This window comes from Psammomys obesus, unplaced genomic scaffold (assembly GCF_907164565.1).
Source record: "Psammomys obesus unplaced genomic scaffold, mPsaObe1.curated_primary_1811, whole genome shotgun sequence".
Classification (NCBI taxonomy): Eukaryota; Metazoa; Chordata; class Mammalia; order Rodentia; family Muridae; genus Psammomys; species Psammomys obesus.
The window spans coordinates 6047036-6070606 of record NW_026595981.1 but is presented as its reverse complement, the minus strand read 5'-3'; the positions used below and the strand labels follow the sequence as shown (position 1 = coordinate 6070606).

The following is a 23571-nucleotide window of genomic DNA, read 5'->3' as shown; positions in this document are numbered from 1 at the left end:
GTTCTATCAAAGAAAAAGCTTTGAGAATCTTAGGGAAGCTTTTTCCAACCTCGGAATTCAATGTCCAATAACATCAATCAAAAGTTGTATTTCTAGGACATATTCAATCAAACATGAGAACACAATAAAGGTATTTGAGGACTCACTTTTAGATATATGAGGACATTTTCAGACATGCAAGGACCTCAGACTCTTTTTACACATTCTTTCAGAGGATAGTATTGGAGGAGGAACTTCAGTATATTAGGAGAATGAGCCATGCATAACCAAACAAAAAAAAAAAGATGGAATCTATTAGGAAATGATATGAACAAGCAATACATACTGGGGTAGAACAAAGGCCTATGGGAAAGAATTTTCTGTATTGGTTTCCTTGGACCAACACAGCAAAGTGCCAGAAACTAGGCAACTTAAACAACAGGAATGATGGGCTGGAGAGATGGCTTAGAGATTTAAGAGTGCTTGCTGCTCTTCCTTAGAGGTCCTGAGTTCAATTCCCAGCAACCACATGGTGGCTCACAACCATATATAATGTGATCTGGTGCCCTCTACTGTCATGCAGACAGAACGTTATACATAATAAATAAATAAATAAATTTTAAACATAAACAAACAAAAAAACAGGAATGAAGTAAGCGTGGTGGCTCATGCCTGTAACCCTGGGAGGCAAAGACGGGTGGATCTCAGTTTGCAGCCAGCCTGGTCTACAAAGTGAGCCTAGGATAACAAGGCTACACAGAGAAACCCTGTCTCCAAACAAACAAAAACAGAAAGAAACAACAGTAATGTATTTTTCTTTCCTTATAGTTTCAGAGACACTATAATAGTGTCTGTGGTAGGAAGAGCTGAGAGGTCATATCACAGAAACACAAGCAAAAGACAGTGAGCACACTGGGAAGAGTGTGAGTCTTTGGAAACCTCAAAGTCAGTCCCCAGTGCCATACTTCCTCTGACAGGGCCACACCTCTTAACCCTTTCTAAACAGTTCCACCAGCGGGAGGGGGGGGAGTCCAACCATATATGCACCTATGGAACCATTCAAACCACCACATATACCACCATTTTTTAAAAAAAAAATTGATGTTGAGTGGGTTATTTAGATAGTCCTTGCTTTTCTTCTGCCAGCTGTCTCCTCTCCTCTTTCCATTTCTCTCTTTTCCCCTTCACCACTGATAATTGAAAGCCCATTGTCTAATATAAATGTGGCAAAGAAGTTTTCCCAGATTGTTGATTATGCTGTGAACTGAAGTTCTCTTAAAAAGCCTAATCTACATTCAAGAGCTTGACGATTGAACTTGGCTGACTGTAGGGAGCCCTACAATGCCAAATAGATGGAATGTTGTAGATAGAGAAGCCAAAGTTATCTTGGCCTACCATTCACTGTGGACCTCTGTATACAACTTAACATCTTGTGACTACTACCAGTAATATTCTTGGGGTATAAAAGAAGCGTGGCAGACGTAGGCTCCTCCTAACCTTAAAACCAAGAATGACAACATCAGAATATTGTAAAACATGCATTGCCTGGCTAAAGGGACCATCTTTGTCCTTTCCTACTTGATTATTCTATCTATTTTCTTTTGGGAAAGTCTGTGCAACCTCCTTAATGGGAAAAACTATAAGATTCTGAGTAATTTGAGCTTGTGGCCATGGTAATTCAGTTTAGTTGTTGTTTTGTTTGCTTGCTTTGGTTTTTTGAGGCAGGGTATCTCTGTGTAGACCAGGTTGGTCTCAAACTCACAGAGAACCACCACCTGTCTCTGCCTTCAAAGTGCTGCGATTTAAGCCTGGATAGCCAGGGTCACGGGTATTGGCTCAAAAAACAAACAAACAAACAAAAACAAAACAACAACAAAAAAAAAACCCTTAAGTTTTGTCCAAAATTTCCCTTCAAGCCACACAGGTGACCCAACCCTTTAGTTTTTATGTAATCAGCTAAAAAAAATGTTTCTTTCTATGGTTTCTAAATATTTTGTTTATAAAACACTCTTTAAATTCAAGAATTTAAAACAATTATGCTCCACTTTTATTGCTATCATTATCATTGCTTTTGAGACAGGGTTTCTCTGTGTAGGTGGTGTCTTAGAACTCGCTCTGTAGACCAGACTGGCCTCAAATTTAGAGATCTGTCTGCCTCTGCCTCTGCCTCCAGAGTGCTGGGATTAAAGGTGAGTGTCACCACCACCAGCTTGGTGTCCTTATTTACTTACTTTTAATATAATTTAACTTTTTTATATAAATTTTTATTTTTAATATTAATTACAGTTTATTTACTTTGAATCCCAGCTGTAGCTCCCCCCCTCATCTCCTCCCTGCCCCTCTCTAAGTCCACTATATAGGGGAGGTCGTCCTCCCCTTCCATCTGACCCTAGTTCTATGGCCTAGCAAGGCTGTTCCTCCCTCTGTGGGTGGTAAGGTCGAAGAGCCAGCCACTGAGTTCATGTCAGAGACAGTCCCTGTTCTCCTTACTAGGAAAATCCACTTGGATGCTAAGCTGCCATGGGCTACATCTGAGCAGGGGTTCTAGGTTATATCCATGCATGGTCCTTGGCTAATTTAACTTTTGAGGAAGGGTCTCAGTCTGTCGTTCTGGCTGGCCTGAAACACGTATGTAAACGAGGGAGGCTTTGAGCCTGCCTCTGCCTCCAGAGTGCTAGGATTAAAGGAGCACTCCACTAGGTCTGGCCAAAGTCTTTGATCAAACTTTTTTTTAGAAGCTCATTTTACCACCTTCAGCATATATTGCCTACTTGATATTCAATTGGTGGAGGAAAGATAGTTTACAAGAAATAGTAAGGGGTTCTCAGAGACACTCTCTACGAATAAGTTTCTCCAACTTAGCTTCCCAGTCTAGGACTCGGGACGCCTGCGGAACTCAGGTTTGCGGGGACCGGAAGGAGATCGAGCCGGCGCACAGAGGACCGCCCGGCCGCGGGGGAACGGTTTGACCGGGACACAGGGCCTCGAGGAGGCTGCCGCGATGCTCCCGTCTTTGCAGGAATCGCTGGATGGGGATGAAAAGGAGCTAGAGAGCAGCGAGGAGGGTGGCTCTGCGGAGGAGCGGAGACTCGAGCTGCCACCCAGCAGCCACTACTGCCTCTACAGCTACCGCGGAAGCAGGTGCCCGCGCCCTGCCCGCTGCGCCCGCGGCCCATCCTTGCACCCCGCGGCCCCTACTCGCCATCGCCTCTCCCCGCCAAAGTCTCTGGCCCCATGGGCCTCAGTCAGTTCTTCCCGGCCCTTCTGGGTTTTTATGCCCAGCACTTCCAAGCCTCTGCCCTCTTTCAGCCCCTGTCACCGCAGCCCCTGACATCTGTTCAGCGCAGTTCTTGAACACCGCATTCCTTCAGTGTCTGTTCCCAGCCTACTGCCCCTATCCCGAATTGTCCTCATTTCTACCACACACTTTCATCCTCACCCTCCAGTTTCCTCCGTTTTTGCTGCCTTTCTCTCCCCTTGGTACCCTCTGCTTACTCCAGCTGACTTTCCAGTAGCTCTTCTGGCCCTGCAATTTATTCTTTAAGATGTGTTTTAAAATTACGTGTGTGTGTGTGTGTGTGTGTGTGTGTGTGTGTGTGTGTATTCGCACGTACATGCATGCACTGAGGCCAGAGGCGTCACACCTGGAACTTAAGTTACCGGTAGTTGTGAGGTGCCCTGAGTCGGTTCGAAGAACCGAACTAGGATCCTTCCCCCTTTAGCAGTAGGAGCTGATACTCGCTCTCCGGGCCTGTTTATTTTTTTTTTAATTAACTTATTTTTTTCTTAATTAAGATATTTTATGTGCATTGGTGTTTTGCCTGCCTGTATGTCTGTGTGAGGGTGTCTTATCTACTGGATCTGGAGTTACAGACAGTTGTGAGCTGTCATGTGGTTGCTGGGAATTGAACCCAGTCCTCTGGAAAAGCAGTCAATGCTCTTCGCCACTGAGCCATCTTTCCAGCGCTTAATTTATTTGTTTTTTAAATGATTTATTTGGTTTTATTTTATATGCATTAGTGTGAAAGAGTCAGAGCACTTGGAATCAGCATTAAGAGACAGTTGTGAGCTGCCATGTGGGTGCTGGGAATTGAACCTGGGTCCTTTGGAAGAGCAGACAGTGCTCTTAACGACGGAGCCATCTCTCCAGTCCGCTTAATTTATTTTTAAAGAGGATTTTTCTTCTAATCTTCTGGATATTAGGTCTTTTCTCCATTTATTAAATACCCTGAAGAGAAAGGCTCTTGTCAGCACTAGTATTTGGCGTCTGTCATGAGAAGAGACACTGGAGGACCCTTGCACTCTGGCCTTGCAGTATTTTAATTGAATCCTTGATTTTTACCCAGCTTGCAAAGGTCGGGTACTGTGCATGATTTACAGAGTAGAGCTGATAGTACTGTTGTATTGTGTCTTGCAGATTGACGCAGCATCGAGGGGATAGTGATGATGGACGGTCAAGTGGCACAAATGCAGAAACTCCCTCTGGTGATGATTTCAGGTAAAAACAGCTAAGCATAATTCACCATGCTTTCAGTTTGTGGATGTCAGTGGGCGTCCTGTTGCCACTGAACTTTCTCTGAGTCAAACCTTCAGCTCCTCCTTTTCACTAGGAGCCTCTCCTAATTTCCTCCTTGTCTCTTTCACTCAAGGCAGATACACATACTGATAATATTTCCGTGGTTAGTCAGAAAGAATTCTTTTGAGTTTCTTGACTGGAACTCCTGTAAAACAGTCAAGATAATATTTCTATCAAGACCTAGACTTAAAAATAAAAACAACAGAAGCTGTTCTTTTGAAGGTCCTGGGCTCAGGGCTGGAAAGATGGCTAAAGATGGTTAAAAGCACTGTCTGCTCTTCCGAAGGACTCAGTTCAACTCCCAGCACCCACATAGCAGCTCACAACTGTCTAATTCCAGTTCCAGGTGGTTTGACACCCTTACACCAGTGCACACAAAATAAAATTAAATAAAAAAATTTTTTAAAGGTCCTGGGTCCAATTCCCAGTACCCATGGGGTATCTCTCAACTAACTCCAGTTCCAGGATCCAACATCTTCACAGAGATATATGTGCAGGCAAAACACCAATACGTATTAAAACCAAAAGAAAACAAAACAAAAATAAATAAAACAAAACCAAGAGCCGGACATAGTGGCATACACCTGCAATCTCAGCACTTGAGATGTGGGATGCCTGAGGATTAAAAGCTCAGCGTCAGACTGGGGAAATAGCTCAGTCTATAAAGTGCATGAGAACCCAACTTCAGTTTCCAGAATCTAGGTGAAGGCTGAATCTGTGGTATACTTGTAATCCCAGCCCAGGGTAGGCAGAGGAAGGAGGAGTCCTGGATCTTGTCAGCCAGGCAAACCTAATCCACTGGGACCTAAGCCTTAGGTCCCAGTGAGACATCCCATCCCCCAAAAGTAAGGTAGGTGGCATCTGAGTGTCAGGATCAGGTTAACCTCTAGCCTCTGTAACTATGTGCATATGCATACACAAAAACACACAGGTCCCTGCACACACACAAACATGCTACATGACACTCTATTAAAAAAGGGGGTGGAGCCCTGGAGAAATGTCTCAGAGGTTGAGAGCACTGGCTGCACTTCCAGGATCAATTTCCAATACCTATATAGCAGTTCGCAGCCACCTGTAACTCCAGTTCCAGGGAAGCTGATGCCCTCCTCTAGGCTCCACAGACACCAGGCACACATTTGGTGTACAGTCATGCAGGCAAGCCACCCTACACAAAAAGGAGGGTACTAGAGGGACAGCAGGGAGCCAAATTTAGTTCTCAACACCTCGTCAGGTGTCCCACAATAACCTGTAACTCCAGCTTCAGATGATTTGACACCCCTTCTAGACTCCGAGGACACTCACCATATATGGCATATACTCACACAGATATACAGACAAACGTAGAAGTATACTTAGAAATCCTTTTTTAAGGTTATTTTTTTTTAAGATTTATTTATGTACTTGAGTGCTCTGCTTTCATATACACCAGAAGAGGGAATCAGATTCCATTACAGATGGTTGTGAGCTACCATGTAATTGCTGGGAATTGAACTCAGGACCCCTGGAAGAGCAGCCAGTGCTCTTAACCATTGAGCCATCACTCTAGCCCCAGCAAGAAATCTTTTTTAAAAATTCTAAAACAGCAATAAACAAAACCCACCAAAATAGGTCCAATGAAATGGCTCAACAGAGAAAGACATTTGCTGGCCAGCCTGATGAGGTGAGTATGATATGCAGAGTCCATAAGATGGAAGGAGAGAACTAATTCCTGCATGTAGTCTTCTGATCTCTTCCCGAGCACGTACACAGAAACAGACATACACTACACACACGCATGAATGGACACAGAAATACAGTGACATATACACACTAGACAAATTGAGTGTAAAAATTTTAAACGGATGAATAAAAATTTTCAAAATCTGGGATGTGGGGGTGATATATATATATATATATATATATATATATATATATATATACATATATATACATATATATATGTATATATATATGTATGTATGTATGTATGTATATACATAGAGAGAGAGATGGATGGATGAAGCAAGCCAGGTGCAATGGCACAGGCCTGTAATCCCAGCACTCAGGAGGCAGAGGCAGGTAGATCTCTGTGAGTTCTAGGCCAGCCTGGTCTATAGAGTGAATCCAAGACAGCCAAGGCTACACAGAAAAACTATCTCAAAAATTGAAAAACAAAAACAAAAAATAAAGGTGAAGCGAAAGTGACCATGAGATGGTATGTTCATTAGTTTATTTTTGATTTTTTAAGACAGGGTTTCTCTGTGTAGTCCTGGCCATACTGGACTCACTTTGTAGAGCAGGCTGGCCTCCAACTCACAGAGACCCACCTGCCTCTGCCTGCCAGGTACTGGGATTAAAGGCATACAGCACCACTACCTGTCGAGATGGTATCTTTTGAACTTGGATTGTGGGAACATGTAAGCTTGTATGGTTCTCCTAACTTTTGTTTGGTTTGCTTTTTCATTTTAGTTATTTTTTATTTTACTTTATGTGTATGGGTGTTTACCCTGCACGTGTGTGTGTGTACCACTTGTGTGCCTGGTGCCCAAAGAAGCCAGAAAAAGGCATCAGATCCTCTAGAACTGGAACTGGAGGTATAGTTATGAGTCACCTGGGAATTAAACCCAGGTCCAGTGGTCTTAAACTTTAAGCAATCTTTGCAGTCCCTTCTTTTGTTTGGCCTTTTGAGACAGGGTCTTTTTTTTTTTTTTTTTTTTTTTTTTTAAGATTTATTTACACACATGAGCACTCTATTTGCATGTATGCCTTCATGACAGGAGAAAGCATCAGATCCCATTAGAGATGGTTGTGAGCCACCATGTGGTTGCTGGGGATTGAACTCAGGACCTCTGGAAGGGCAGATAGTGCTCTTAACCACTGAGCCATCTCCCCAGCCCCGAGACAGGGTCTTCTTACATAGTCCTAGATGGCCTCAAATTCACAGAGATGCCCCTGCCTCTGCCTTCCAGGTGCTGGGATTATGGGCGTGTACCACTACACGTGGCTGGTGTATTTATTTTTCTGTGTGTGAGTCTTTTGCATACATGGATGATAATGTATTGTGTGTATTAGGTGCTCACAGGAGTTAGAAGAGGCTGTTAGATCCCTGTATCTGGAGTTACAGATAATTGTGAGTGGCAGAGTTGGGTGGTAGGAACTGAACCTGGGTCCTCCACAGGATCAGCAAGTGTTCTTAGCCACTGAGCCATCTTTCTAACAACTTGAATCATGGTCTAAATAGCATCACTGGCTTTGAATTCACTATATAGCTAAGGATGATCTTAAACTCCTGATACTTCTGCCTCTACCTCCTAAGGTCCAGGGTTACAGGCATCTGCCTGGCTATCTTTTGATTGAAACTGGGGCTTTGTAAACCGTAGCTAAGCACCACACTGAGGTATACTCCAACTGAGATAATCTTTTTGTTGTTGTTTTTGAGACAGGGTGTCACTATATAGCTCTGGCTGTTCTGGAACTTACTATGTAAACCAGGCTGGTCTTGAACTCACAAGGGATCTGTCTGCCTCTGCCACTCAATTACTGGGACTAAAGGTGTGTGCCACGATGCCTAGGAAGATAATCATCTTTAAGGAGGAAAGATGAATTTAGCTCAGTTTCAGAAGTTTCAGTCTGTGGCTTCTTGGCCCTGTTGCCTGTGAGCCTGTGGCAGCAGGGGTTCATGGCAGGAACACATGGCAGAAAGCCTGTTAATTTCATGGCAGCTAGGGAGAAGTGCAAAAAGGGAGGGAGACAGGCAGGCTTCCAACCATCTGGCCAACCAGTCAGGGTTCTGGTATGTTATTAGGATCATACATCCTGTGACTTCATTCCTCCTACCTCCTACAGGTTCTAATACTTCCGATAGCAATATGGTCTGGGACATTCAGAATCTAAACAATACCCCTCACCAACAGGGTTATCAGCATTCCTTTTTTTTTTTTTTTTTTTTTTGGAAGACAGGGTTTCTCTGTGTAATAGCCCTGGCTGTTCTGGCCTTAAACTCACAGAGATACACCTGCCTCTGCTGCCCAAGTACTGGGATTAAAGGGGTGCACCGTATACCACGTTTGCCCAACTGACAGCATTCTTAGAGAGACCCTAATACACAGCTGTAATTCTAACACTTGAGAGCCTGGGGCAAGTTTGAGGTTATGTAGCTGGTTCAAGACCAGCCTGGGCTGCACAGGGGTCCTATTGAGAGAGAGATGGAGGCCCTGGCTTTGGTTCATTATTTCTGACTTATGGGTGTGAATGTACTGCTGGTAAGGAGTGTGTCTTTCATTTGTCTAGCCTCTCCCTGGTGGAGACTAACCTACCGTCTGAAGTGGAGCCTGAGCTACGCAGTTTCATTGCTAAGCGTCTTTCCAAGGGAGCGTTCTTTGAAGGGCTGGGTAATGTTGCATCTGTAGAGCTGAGGTCAGTATAAAACATGCTGTCTCCTGTGTTTTTATTTCTGAGCTAAACATGAGAACTGTGGAGAAACTGAGAAGATCTAGAACTGCAGAAAACATCTTTGTTTTCTGCTCTCTAGCACCTCCTCCCTTCCCACTTACAGCCAGGGCGCTGTCTCTACACATAAACGTGGTAAAGTTAGACTGAGTGACATTCTGACATATAGGTGTACTTCAGTCTGTTTTATTCTGAGACAAAAGAATCCAAGGCTGGAGACAGCCCTGATGTAGAGTATTTACCTAGTGTGTGCAAAGTTCTCTAGTCCTTCCATGCATCATTTAAAAATAGTTAATCACACAAGTGGAAATTGTATGCCTCCAGCTTGTAGTGTGCTTTCACAAATGCTGATGTAGTTCTTCTTACAAGGGGAGATGGGGCAGGTATCTTATTTTCCAGTGAGGAAGTTAACACAGAGAAGTGTTAACTTGGAAGTCCACGGTCACGGGGAGGTCAGGCTTACACAGATACCCTCAGCCTGATTCCAGCTGTCTGGCCAATACATTCCTTCAGACAAGGCGTTTGTTCAAATGTAGGTCCCCTTAGGAGTATGTACCTGTGGCCCATGGATAAAGTTACTGCTGGATTTTTCACATAAGACAGTAGAATGCAGTGGATCTGTTAGAGTCTGGTTTGATTGTTTTTTGAGACAAGGTCTCACCATGTAACCCTGACTGGTGTGGAACTCACCATGTAGACCAGGTTCTTGAACTCACGGAGGTTTCTTGTGTCTGCCTCCCGGTGCTGGGATTGCGGTGCATCAGCACACCTGGCCTGTAGCTGCTTAGTGAACCTCCCGGGGGTACAGCCACGCTCCTTTTCAGAGACAAGTAAGATAAGAAGGCTGGGGGTTCTGCCTGAGGGGTGATCTGAACGGTTACCAGATCAAGACCAGGCTTCTGAGCATCTACAGAGCGAGGAGCGTGAGTACCCGGATGCTCCACCTTACTTTTTCCTTCTCTTCTAGAACTCCAGGTTACCGAGTTGGTTGTTATTACTGCCTTTTCCAACAGGAAAAACTGCCTTCTGAGATAGCAGCAGTGGAATCTGAATATAACCCTTCCGAGTATGTGGTCTGCTTCTTAGGAGGCTCTGAAAAAGGACTGGAGCTATATCCTTTCCCTGGTGTTTGAGGGTGTCAGGAGGGAGAACAGTGGGGCAAGGGGCAAGTAGCCACCACCCTCTCCAACCTTAAGAGTATGTCTGGATGTCAGTTGTGGCGACTTGCCTAGGCTTGTCTTGATTCATATTGTATTAAAATTGAGAAACCTTGTCTTTTTTCTTTTCTTTTCCTTTTTTGAGACAGGGTCTCACTTTGTAGTCCTGGCTGTTGTGAACTCACTATGTAGACCAGGCTGGCCTTGAATTTACAGAGATCCACCTGCTTCTGACACTGAGTGCTAGAATTAAAGGTGTACCGTGAGACCTTGTATTTCTTTTTTGTTTGTTTGTTTTGTTTTTTTAAGACAGGGTTTCTCTGTATAGCCTTGGCTGTGCTGGACTCACTTTGTAGACCAGGCTGGCCACAAACTCACAGTGATCCAGCTGCCTCTGCCTCCCTGAGTGCTGGTAAGATTAAAGGCGTGCGCCACTATGCCTGGTGAGACCTTGTATATCTTGCTGAGAAGTAAAATACTGATTGATCATTCTGTATCTCTTCCTTAAGACTATACTTTCAGGCTTGAATTGGACAAGTATATTCAAGGGCTGAAAAGTAACATGACTTGTGAGGTAAGATGGCTGACAAGCTTGTTAAGACTGAAGTGATGAACTTACCATGGCTTGGTAGCCAGCAGACACTTCACTTCTAAAATCCTTACCTTGTGGGTAGTAGAGCAATAATGTGTACACAAGTAGGAAATGCAACTGTGTTACAGGTGCTAAAGGTTTCATGATTCTGCTTTTGATGTGTTGCACCAATGAAAATTTTAACGTTAAATCCAATTGTGGAAACCCACACCTGCCATCCCAGCATTTGGGAGGCACAGTTTGAGACTAGGCTAGTCTACATAGTGAATTCCAAGCCAGCCAGGGCTACATAGTGGACCCTGTCTCAAAAGCAAAACAAGGAGCTGGAAAGATTGCCCAGTGGTTAGAGCACTAGCTGCTCTTCCAGTGGACCCAGGATCAAATCCCAGCACTCCCATGGCAACTCACAACCATCTATATCTCCTGTTCCAGGGGATCTGACATCCTCTTCTCACCTCTTTGGGCACCAGACATATAAGTGTTTCACAGACATACATGCAGGCAAAACATCCACACAAATAAAATAAAATAACAAAACACAGCTGGTGATATGGCTTAAATTAAATGTGCCTGCCACCAAGTCTGACTATCTGAATTTGACACCCAGTATTCACATTGTGGAAGAAGGGAACTGATTTCCATGGGGTGTTGTCTGACCTCCGCATATGCATGACACAAGAGTGCATACATACACAGAATAAAATGTAAAAACAAAGACAAATCTATGTAAAAATCAGTGGTAGTTAATAACATACCTGGTGGGGAAGAAGAGGCCTTTTATCTGATTTCTAGGCACATAGGATCTATATTTTGATTAGCACAGTCTTTGCAGCCTGTGGCATCAGAGATATGCTAATTTATCCAAACCTGTCAGAACTATGCTTTCAAGCCAGCTGTGCTGGTGCATGTCTATACCAGCACTGGGGGGATAGAAACAGGAGAATCAGGAGGCTAAGGCCTGCCTCAGCTACAGCTTAACACCCACCTGATTTATGTGAGACTTTGAAAAAACTCCGCCTTAGCTTGCAGCAGCTATTACCTGAGACTCTCATAAGCGTATTACCCATTCCATGCAGCAATAGTTCTGTCTACTTGGCACATACTTATAAGCTACTGCAAGAGGAGAGGAAAGGACTACAGATGCATGAACCAGGGATTTGAGTCTAGGGTCCTGCTCTTCCAGACTGGAGCTCTTCCCACGTGACAGGGTCCCCAGAGATGAGCACAGTCTGGAGAGCTAGATGTGCTCATGAAGCATGTCTGGTAGCTAGTGGGCTTCTGTACTTTAGTTCCTTGTATCTCTCCTTATTCACATCCTGAGTTGAGCACACTGTCTACACCCTGATTCGCTCAGTGGCAGGCAGTTCATACTATGCATGTTGCAGACACAGCATATAGTCAGGATGGAGAAATGGGGTTATTTCGAGGATCTCTCCAGGGAGTGTGGATGCAGTGAAGAACTGCATAGGACCCTGTTTCTTCAGTCCAACCTCCCAGAAAAACTTTCAAATTCAGTTTTTGAGAGAGAGTCTTGTTCTACAGCCTGAATTGAAAACTCACTTTTTAGTCCAGAGTAGCCTTGAACTTGAGATATTCCTGTTTCAGTCTTCCAAGTGTTGAGATTATAGGTATGCACCAAGATGCATAGCTCACAATTCATTTTATTGCTTATTGTGTTAAAGAAAAAAAGAATGACTAGGTTGTGATGCATGCTTTTAATCCCAACACTCAGGAGGCAGAGGCAGGAGGATCTCTGAGTTTGAGGCCAGAAGACCAGAGTTCATTTCTCAGCACCCAAGTCTGGTTGTTCATAACCACTTACAACTCCAGATCCAGAGGATTCAGCACCCCCTTCAGAATCTAGTATGCCTCCACACCAACACACATACATACATACATATAAATAAAAATAAAATAGAAAAAATTATATTTAAGCAAGTGGCTTAATATGTAGAGTGCTTGTATGTGCTGAGTTTGGACTCCTAGTATCCACATACACATAAAAACTTGGGTGTGCTGACATGTACCTGTAATCCCAGTACTCAAGCTGTGAAGACAGATCCCTGAACCTCACTGGTCAACCAGCCTAGCCAAATCAGTGAGCTTCAGGTTCAATGAGATGCTCTGTCTCCAGAAATAAGATGGAGAAGCTGGAGAGATGCTACCTGCCACCAAGACTGAAGACTGAGTTCATTCTCCTGCACCCATATGCTTGAAGGCCAGAATTGACTTCTGCAAGTTGTTCTTTGCTCTATACACAGACGCCATGATACAAATGTGTCCACCACCACCACCCCACGTCCAAAAATGTAATTTAAAAAATAAGGTGGAGAGCAATTGAGGGAGACACCTGAGGTTAACCATTAGCTTACACATACCCAAAATGCATTGGGTGTATTGAAGAAGAAGTATATTTAGTAAAGGCGTTTATGATAGCAAGGCAAATGATATTCTGTCTTGATCTAGGGAAGGAACCTGGGGAATGATGTCAAGTCCTATCTGAACAGCTGGTATGAGGATGTGGTGTGTCCGATCCAAAGGGTGGTTCTTCTCTTTCAGGAGAAACTGACCTTTCTGCTACATGCCGTAAGTAATGCTCATGAAAGGGCATTCCCAATTAAATCTCTCGGGCAGACCTTGGATCATTTAGAAACATACTTATTTTCTCTAAACATTATTTTTCCCTTCCTGAATATTTCTTCAGGTTATATTTGCTGTTTACACTATATCTTATTGACTCCCATCTAGACCAGTTTTATTACTAAGGTGGGGTTGAGTTGTAAATGTCAGCTGGGTCATTTGAAAAAATGGCATTAAGAAATGTGCTTTCAGCTGGGTATGGTAGTACACCACTTTAATCCCTGCACTTGGGAGGCAGAGGCAGACGGATCTCTGTGAATTCAAGGCCAGCCTGGTCTACAAAGCAAGTTCAGGACAGCCAAGGCTACACAGAGAAACCCTCTCTCAAAAAAAAACAAAACAAAAACCAACCAACCAAACAATGTGCTTTCAATCAAGCTGTGCTGGTGCATGTCTATGCTCCCAGCACTGGGGAGATGGAAGCAGGAAAATCAGAAGGTTAAGACCAGCCTTAGCTCCAGAGAGTTTAATACCCACCTTATTTATGGGAGGCCCTGTCCCACTGAAAAAACCATTGGGGTCTTCACATTAAAAAATAATAGGCAGGTGTGGCACACACCTGTAATCCCAGAGGCAAGTGGATCTCTGAGTTTGAGGCCAGCCTGATGTACAGTGAGTTCCAGGACCGTAAATAAATAAACAGACAAGTAGATAAATAAGAAAGGGCCTCCCTGTGTAGTGTAGGATGCCTTAACTTTTTAAAGAAAAGACTTAAATTGTGTGTGTGTGTGTGTGTGTGTGTGTGTGTGTGTGTGTGTGTGTGTTCAGAGGAAGTTTGTCCTTATCTTCCATTTTGTTTCTGTGTGAAACACTACAGGCTGGCTGGCCCTTGAGCTTTCTGCTCATTGTCTCTGCCTTCTATGTCACCATAGGAGTTTATAATGCAGACCCCCAAATCTGGCTTCTTTTATTTGTTTGTTTGAGATAGGGTTTCTCTGTGTAGCCCTGGCTGTCTTGAACTCCATTTGTAGACCAGGCTGACTTAAAACTCACAGAGATCTGCCTGCCTCTGTGCTGGGATTACTGGGATGCATTATAGCACCTGCCTTTCCAAATCTGGCTTTTTCTGTGGGTTCAGGGACTGCACTCAGGCTGTCTGGCTTGAACAGCTTTTGCTCCCTAAGTCATTTCCCCGGCCTTGACCCAAAACTTTCAGTCTCATGTGCCTCGGCTTCTTGAGTGCTGAGATTAGAGACCTGCCCAGCCACATGTGCCTGAAACAGTTACTGTTGGAGATGATGGGAGACAGGTGCCATTTCCAGAAGAGTTGAAAATGAAAAGGCAAAGAGAGAAATAATTTTAACTTTGGGCCCCATATAAGCCTGATGACCATAGTTCAAGGTGGCAGGAGAGAACCAAATCCCAGAATTACCCTGACTTCCACGTATACTCTTTGACACTTTTACACACATGCACGCACACACACACACACTAAATTAACATTAGATAGATTTGGGAGCAGTGTAATAGATAGGGCACTTGCTGCTGAACTGGACAACCTGTGTTCAATCCCTGGAACCCTCATGCTGGAAGGAGAACACTGACTTCTCAAAATTGACCTCTGACCCCCACATGATGCCATGCATGCATACAGCCCCCATTAAAATAAGGAAGTAAAGCTGGAGAGGTGGCTCAGTAAAGACCTCTGTCTGCTCTTCCGGAGGTCTTGAGTCCAATTCCCAGCAACCACATGATGGCTCACAACCATCTATACCCTCTACTGCCCTCTTCTGACATGCAGATGTACATGCATGTAGAGCATTCAAAATAAATAAAGAAAATCTTTAAAAAAAAAATGAGGAAGTAAATAAATGCTGAAAATGTTAACATGGAGACTCTTGCTTATAATCCTAGCATTAGAGAAACTGAGGCTGGAGGATCCGGAGTTCCAGGATAGCCTATGCTGCATAGGAAGACTGTGTTAAAATAAACCATACTAATAAATAAGTTACAAAACAAACAAAAAAACCCCACATTACTGAGCAGGGCTTTAGCTTAGAGCACTTGCAAAAGGTGCAATGGGTAGTGCCCATCACACAGGGGACAATGGTTGGGAATGGTGGGTCGGTGAAGATTAAGCATCAAACTGGCTCCTTCTCCCTCTTTCTCTCGTAGGCTCTAAGTTATACTCCTGTTGAACTTAAAGAATCAGATGAAAAGACAAAGAGAGACATTAACAGGTAAAGAACACACTTTCTGAAAGCTCCACCCTGCCATCCCCACAGCTACATTTTAACCTCCCACGCCCCGTAGAGAATGCATTTGTTTTCTCCTGCTCTGCAATGTTGTTTGTAGAAAAAAGACTTGTATATGTGACAGGTTTCTGAGTGTGGCCAGTCTCCAAGGACTTATTCATGAAGGCACTATGACCTCTTTATGCATGGCCATGACGGAGGGGCAGTGTAAGTCTGTGATCATTGACTGTAGCGGGCCCCAGCCTCAGTTCCACAATGCAGGTGAGTTGGAAACCTAGAAGCATTGTTTGCGAACCCCTTGCCCTGAAAACACGAGATGCAGACGTGTCCTTCTTTTGTAGTTCTAAGTCTGCTGAAATCTTAACAAGCCTAGAAACATGGGGCTCCAGTCAGGCCTGGTATTCCTCTCTGTGCATATAAGCTCTTATGTGTACATAGGGACAAATAAAAAGAACCCTCATAAAGGCATTTTTAAATCTTGTTCCTTTGAGACAGGTGTAATCCAGCTTGGCCTTGAGCTGATGACCCCTCTGCCTTAGCCCTCTTAGCATCATAAGTATGTATCATATGAAGGCTTAGTTTTGATTGTTTAGTTGGTTGATTGCTTTTGAGAAAGGGTTTCTTGTAGGCTATTCTGGCCTTGAACTTCTCAACTTCCTACCTTTATCTCTCAAGTGCTGAGATTATAGACATTCATCACTATGCCTGGCTTACAGGCATTTGTTTGTTTGTTTTGTTTTTCAAGACAGAGTTTTTCTGTGTAGTAGTCCTGGGACTCACTATGTAGACCACACTGTACCTCCTGAATGCTGGGATTAAAGGTGTGCATTGCATCCACTTCCTGTAAGCTGTAAAGCCTTTTATTTAGTGTGTGTGTGTTTGTGAGTGAGTGCAAACACATGTGTATCCTAGCACACATGTGGGGCCAGTCCTCACCCTCTACTGTGTCTGAGACAGCTTCTCATTGGCTGCTGTGTGTGTCAATCTAGCTGACCCTCAAGGCTCTAGGCATTTTACTGTCTACACCTTCTATCTCAACATCAGAGCAGTGGGATTTCAGATGCACACTTCCACCTCTGGCCTTATGTGGACGCTGGAGAGCTGATATCAGCACCTCCTTCTTGCACGGCAACATGCCTTCTCTCCTGAGCCACCTCCCCAGCCCTAAGGGCATTTTGAAACATTTATTTATTTACTTTGTGGGTGTATATGAGGATGTTCCAAGATCAGAGGGCAAATTTTGGGGAATGGTTTTTCTCCTACCATTTGGGTTTCTAGAATCAAACTCAGGCTTGATCCACTGAGCCACCTTGCTGGCCCCACATAAAAGTTTTGTGTGTGTGTTTGTGTGTGTGTGTGTGTGTGTCTGTGCGCGCGCGCACTTGCATGTGCAAGTTTGTGTGTGAGCACAAGGGTAAGTGTTACAGTTGTATGTAGAGTCTGTTTCGTTGTTACCTGCTGTGTATGTGAGCACAGCTGGCCTGTGAACTTTTGGGGATTTCTCCCGTCCCCGTGTCCATACAGATGCTGAGATTACAGATACTTGTACTGTGTATCAGCCTTTGCAGGGTCCAGAGGTTCTGATTCAGGTCCTCATGCTATGTGGAAAGTCCTTTTTTTTTTTTTACTGAGTCATCTCTCTAACCCTCCAAAAAGACTTTTTTTTTTTTTTTTTTGAGACAGGATCTCACTGTGTAAGTGTGTAAGTCTGGCTATCCTCAAACTCTGCCTACTTCTGACTGCTAGGATTAAAGGTGTAGGGCCATACCTAGCAGCCTTTTTTTTTTTCAAAAACCTAGAACTATCTACATAAACTAGACTGCCTCCCAAATTTTGGGAGAACAGGAGTACACAACCAAACAGCTTTAAAAGTATTTTAAAAGTACCTTTTGTTTTGTTGACATAGATCTCTTTATGTAGTCCTGACTGTTCTGGAACTCACAGTGATCCACCTGCTCCTGCCTCCCAAGTGCTGGAATTAAATGCACCAATATACCCATCTTCTAAAGGCACTTTTTGATATAACAAATTGGAAGTAAACCAAATGTTTATAACAGGAAATCAATAAACTGCTAATTCACAGTATAGAATGTAGAGCGGCTAAAAGTGAACTAGAAATATATGTTAATATGGCTCTGAAACATACTGTCTGGTGAAACACCCACTAAGAAAAACACACAAAGCTGTAACATATACAAAACAATACATGTATAAGGTAGGGCAGGCAGCCAAAGCTTGAAGTGTATGTAGGAATGACGGCTAGCCCTTTCTGATGGGAAAAAGGGGAGTGCCATTATAGGGCTTTAACTGTTTGGGCATTTCTCAGCTAATTTTGAAGCCACAACACAAGTTGTAAATAATTATTTATAAATGTTTTTATAAAGAAATTCGTGCTAGGAATGGATAGATGGCTTGGTGGTTAATAGCATGTGCTGCTCTTTCAGAGAACAAGAGTTCAGTTCCCAGCACTGATGGGGCATCAAGGAGGAGGGCGTATCAGCCCACTTCTGGCTTCCTCAGGCACCTATACTCATGTGCACACACACACACACACACACACACACACATATATACATAATTAAAAGTAACAAGAGCAAAATCTTTAAAAACTGACGCACGTGCTTTGTGGTATTTAATTTCCTGTATTTACTGTTATTTAGGAAGCAACCGTTTTTGTGAGGACTGGATGCAGGCTTTCTTACATGGTGCTGAAGCGGGTAACCCTTTTCTTTTCAGACAAGTTCTGGAGAACTTTAAACTAAAGGTAATGAATTGACTGTGTGCCAAGGGCCACCTACAATGTTTTTGTTTGAATCTAATTATTGCAGGTGATAGCATCAGAGATGGGCTCTTACAGTCACAGTGTCCTTTCAATGGGGCATCCTCAGAGCTCAGAACACAGACGGTGTCTGCTGACCAGCAGCATTGCATGCATGCCATTTCATTCCCCATGCTTTGTGGTGAATCGCTTGCTTATATTTAGGGGACATCAAGCTGATAATTGTGATGCATCTCAGTTGCAAAACACAGAAATAAATGATTTCAAATTCTGGCAGGTGAGTGCTGTCACCTTAGGAGATATTTTTAAAAGCCTTTTTAAATGTGAGACTCTTACGCCAAAGGTAAAGAAAGCATGTTAGAATAGGAATAATGGGGTATTTTAAAAAAGCTCAGCGTTAGCAGGGTGTGGTAGTGCACACCTTTAATCCTAGCACTCAGATGGTACAGGCAGATGGATCTCTGTGAGATCCATCTGGTCTACAAAGTAAGTTATATAGTGAGACCCTGTCTCAAAATAATAAAACAGAACAAAAGCCAACATTATCAGCATACACTGAGTGCTCAGCTAGAGAGGGGGTATTTTTCACGAATCATCGTCTTACTAAACGTATTTAACTTCGTAATCTTTTCTAGGCCATACAAGACACAAACAATTTGAAGAGATTTATCCGACAGGCAGAGATGAATCATTATGCTTTGTTTAAATGTTACATGTTCCTTAAGAACTGTGGCAGTGGAGATATCCTTTTGAAGATTGTTAAAGTGGAACATGAAGAAATGCCTGAAGCTAAAAGCGTGGTGGCTGTCCTTGAAGAATTCATGGGTGAAGTGCTTGTCTGAAGTTTTGACCCTGTGTTGAGGACACTGATGGTGTGTATTGAGGGTGCATGTGTGGAACTGTAGTTGTCATCAATTATAGGATTACACTGCTCTTAAGATGACTGGAAACACCGCAGGTTCTTCCTTTTGTACATTTTTTTTGGGGTAATTTAATTAAACACAAAAAATATGAGGAATATCTTCACTGAGTCCGAGGCAAGTGCTGTGTTACAGCTGTGGAATGTTGCTGCATTGCTAGTCTCATAAATCCTAAGCTTCAAACACATGCTGCCTAAAAAGCTCTGGTGGTGATTTTTGGCTTCTCAGGAGCTTACTGTAGTATTAGCAGGCGTTCCTCCTCAAAAAGAAACATAGTAACTCTTTCTCAGTAGATGGTAGAATTTTTTGAAATATGTGATCCTAGTGGGATGTGATGACACATATCTATAATCCCAGCTACTCAGGAGATTGAGACAGGAGGTTCTCAGTTTCCAAGGTTCCAGGCCAGCCTGAGCTACAAAGTAAGTTTGTGTCCAACTTGGGCCACGTGGTAGTCATCATCATCCTGGTCTTACAGCACCAACATAGCCCTTCAGAGACAAGCTGTTCATCCTGTGGGTGCCAGATATACATCTGTGGTTGGCATGAATGAGGAAGCCACCTTTTAAAGCCAATGTGCAAATAAATCATGAGTGCATAAGAATTTAAAAATGAGCTTTAGGGGCTGGAGAGATGGCTCAGAGGTTAAGAGCACCGGTTGCTCTCCCAGAGGTCCTGAGTTCAACTCCCAGCAACCACATGGTGGCTCATGACCATCTATAATGAGATCACATGCAGGCAGATCACTGTATACATAATAAATAAATCTTTTAAAAAATAAAAATGAACTTTATATATAGATGCTTTTGAGCTGGCAAGATGGCTGAGAAGGTTAAGAAGCCTGCCACCCAGTCTGACAAAGTAAGTTAGGGCCTCAGGGCTCACACAGTGGGAGAGAACCAACTCCCTCAATTCCCTCTGACTACACACATACATGCACACACTAAAGAAATAAGAATCGGTGTCCTGGAGAGGTGGCCAGGTGGTTAAGAGACTGTCCTCCTGGGGAGGAGCGAGGTTCAGGAGTAACCATGTGTAACCTCAATTCCAGGGGATTTAACACCCTGTTTGGACCCCCTTGAGCATTAGGCACACATGTAGTATACAGACATACATGCGGGCAACACACACACATAAAATAAAATCTAAGACCAAAAAAAGAAAAGAAAGAAATGCCTGTACTAGCTTCCATATGAAACATTCTCTGTGATGAAGAGCTATTGTGAGATGGTGCATGTCCGTGATCCCAGCCACCTGGGGGCAGAGGCAGCCGGACATCTGGGAGTTCGAGGCCAGCCAGGTCCACAAGTGAGTCCAGGACAGCCAAGGCCACCCAAAGAGATCCTGTCTCCAAAAAAATAAAAACAAACAACAACAACAAAAGCCATTGTGGAAACCGCCACATCATTTACAGGTATTAATTTGCCAGGAGCCTGTATTTTCTTCCTTATTTTTAGGTGAAAAGTCTGGAGTTCTTAAACAGTATTAAGAAAAATAGAGTAAATATAGGAAATACCATTTACAAACAAATGTAAGAATGCAAACTAAAGGCCAGATATGGTGATTCTTGTCTTTGACTGCAACCCTCCACATGCCAGAGGCAGTTGCAGCTCCCTGAGTTCAGGGCCAGCTGATTTACTGATTTACATAACAACTTTGACGATAGCCAGAGCTACAGAGCTATATACCCTGTCTCAATAAATAAGTAAATAAAGAATATTTTAAAAATTAAAAAATGCAAACAAAATTTTCCCATCACAGTAGCTCATTGATTTTAGTTTTTTATGCCTGTGTTACAGCCTCAGATGGTTTTGCCCTGAATCAATTGTGAGTGCCCTTGGGTAGCCTTTCCTAACCCCCATGGATGCCAGCTGCAACCATACACCTAGCTGTTCTGCATAGCGCTTTAATAAATCCACTTGATAATGATTTTGGTTTAGAAAATCAACAGCCTTGTGTTCTCCCTGCTTTCAGGATGCTCAAAGGAACACAAGTCTGCAAAACCAAGGAACTCTTAACTGCTTGTAAACGCTGCTGAGTTCTAACAGTGGCCTTCTGCCTTCCCTTCTCCATAAGTCAGTCTAGGGACATGAATCACCGTGTCCTTTCTTTCCCTTTAATGAGAAATACAATTCAAGATCTTCATAAATGCTTTCATATGCTTTAAAGTTTAATAACTTGGATTATAGGCAGTATAGAAAAGAATCTAAGTGGCATTTTTATAGCCATGTGACTATGGCACTCAGTTTGAATCTTTTCCTAATGCACTTGGTTCCCACTTGGAAATCATTTTGTAAAAATGAGCAACATTGGAACATCAACATCTGGAGTCTATAAAACAATGATCTTTTCAAATTCACAAGAGTCCTTGGCAAATGGCATCTAAAAATAAATGTAGGGGCTAGAGAAATAACTCAGTGCAAAGTCCTTGCCACTTGCCATGCAAGCATGAGGACCTGAGTTTGGTCCTCAGAACCTACTCCAAAGCCAAGTGTAGTAGCGAGCGCTGTAATGCCAGCCCTGGTGAGGCAGAGACAGTTCCTTCTTCCCAGCCTAGCTGACTTGGTAAGCTTTAGGCCAGCCAGGGGCCTTATCTGACCAAGGAACAAACACTGGGCCAGAGAGATAGCTCGGTGGTTAAAGGCCCTGGTCTCAGGTCTGATGGCCTGAGTTCTAGCCAGAGCCTGTGTGATGGTGGAAGGAGAGCCCACTCCCGAAAGCTGCTCTTTGACCTCTGCACATTCATCCCTCAAAGCTAAGTAATTAATTCATTATCCAACAGGAAAACAGAAAGGTAGATGGCTTCTGAGGATTGATACCCTAGGGTTGACCTCTCACCTTTGTGTTTGTTTACACAAACATACGTAGAAAACAATAATAAAAATAAAAGCAAATGCAAGCTAGGCAGTGCTGATACATGCCTTTAATCCCATCACTTAGGGGGCAGAAGTGGGCAGATCTCTGCGTTGGAGGTCAGCCTGGTCTACAGAGTGAGTTCCAGGACAGCCAGGGCTACGCAGATATACTCTTTTGTCTTGAAAAACCAGTAACAATAGTAATAGTAATAAAATAAAAATAAAAGCAAACACGTTGAATCATTTGGATATAGGCAAAGCATAGCTATAGTCTTTATTTCTAGGTACTTTCTTTGTTACATAGGGCCACAACTGTTATGGCACTTTTGTTTTCCCGAGACAGGGCTTCTCTGTGTAGCCTTGGCTGTCCTAGACTCCCTTTGTAGACAAGGCTGGCCTTGAGCTCACAGAGATCACCTGCCTCTGCCTCCCTGAGGACTGGGATTACAGGTGTGTGCCACCATGCCCTGCTGTATATAGTAGTCTTATGTTTAAAAAGAATCTTTGACAAATTCTGTACGACTATTAAAGATAAGAAAAAAAGATGTCATGGAATTATTTTGTTGGTCCTAAGAAACAGCTTAAACCTGTACTGTATTCAAATTTTAATAAGTAAATGTATTAAATTTTAAAGGTTTAAAAATGTTTGTTCAGACATTGAATAAACTTGTACTTGTGTGCAATACACAGGGAATATATGTTTGCCTTGTATCAAAACTGTAACTGTATCTTGTAAAAACACATCTTCTAATCAAGGTAAGTATTTTTACCTAATGGAGCACAATTCTCACCTTTAATATTTTCCCATAAGTTTATGGGGAAATTATACTTTTTACACACCACATACACAGAGGTACCTGTATATATATACACTAAGACGTGTGAGGAAACAAATCACCTGTTTGAATGCACGGGAAGGGGAAAACATATTTTGCTTGTTTTGTTTTTCTGAGACAGGGTTTCTCTGTGTAGCCTTGGCTGTCCTGGACTCGCTCTGCAGACCAGACTGGCCTCGAACTTGGAGATCCACCTGCCTCTGCCTCTGAAGTGCACCATAACCGCCTGGCTGGCCTCTTTTAACACTATTCTATGTACGGCGTAATGCCCTTGAAGTTCCATGCAATATCCAGGGACCAAGAATGTAACCCTTGGAAACAGAAGGCCTGGGTATGGAGCCAGCATACTCTTTACTATCAGTATGAGACGAGTCTTCCACTCTTGTACAAATGTGGGATGGCGCATAAGCATTTCACATGAAGCAGCTATGGCGATGGCCAAGTGTAGTGGCGTACTCCTTTAATCCAGGCACTTAGGAGGCAGAGGCAGGTGGGTCTCTGTGTTTAAAATCATCCAGGCAAACCAGGGCCACAATAGTGAGACTCTATCTCAAAAGACAAAACATTAGCTATGAAAATACCTACCTCATTATCCAGCATAAGCAGGAACTTAG

General features: G+C 43.2%; 2 protein-coding genes across 3 annotated transcripts in view; one reads left to right on the top strand and one right to left on the bottom strand.

The window, feature by feature from the left end:
* The first annotated feature begins 2931 nt into the window (after positions 1 to 2931).
* CUNH17orf75 (chromosome unknown C17orf75 homolog) lies at positions 2932 to 22806 on the top strand. 2 transcript variants are annotated; one of them, XM_055619606.1, is made up of 10 exons: positions 2932 to 3120; positions 4397 to 4477; positions 8825 to 8950; positions 9951 to 10094; positions 10657 to 10714; positions 13199 to 13318; positions 15488 to 15552; positions 15692 to 15828; positions 18228 to 18331; positions 18982 to 22806. In XM_055619606.1, the coding sequence occupies exons 1-10, from the start codon at positions 2981 to 2983 to the stop codon at positions 19186 to 19188; spliced, it is 1182 nt and encodes a 393-aa protein (XP_055475581.1). In that variant the 5' UTR covers positions 2932 to 2980; the 3' UTR covers positions 19189 to 22806. The 2 variants fall into 2 exon arrangements, with proteins under 2 accessions (XP_055475581.1, XP_055475582.1); XM_055619607.1 differs by lacking the exons at positions 18228 to 18331; positions 18982 to 22806 and adding an exon at positions 18396 to 18945.
* The window catches only part of Rhbdl3 (rhomboid like 3), a 69393-nt gene continuing 50305 nt past the window's right edge, over positions 4484 to 23571 (bottom strand). Inside the window, exon 9 of the mRNA XM_055619603.1 lies at positions 4484 to 4700. Coding sequence (XP_055475578.1) covers positions 4660 to 4700 — 41 coding nt within the window. The 3' untranslated portion in view covers positions 4484 to 4659. The remainder of the gene's footprint in view (positions 4701 to 23571) is intronic.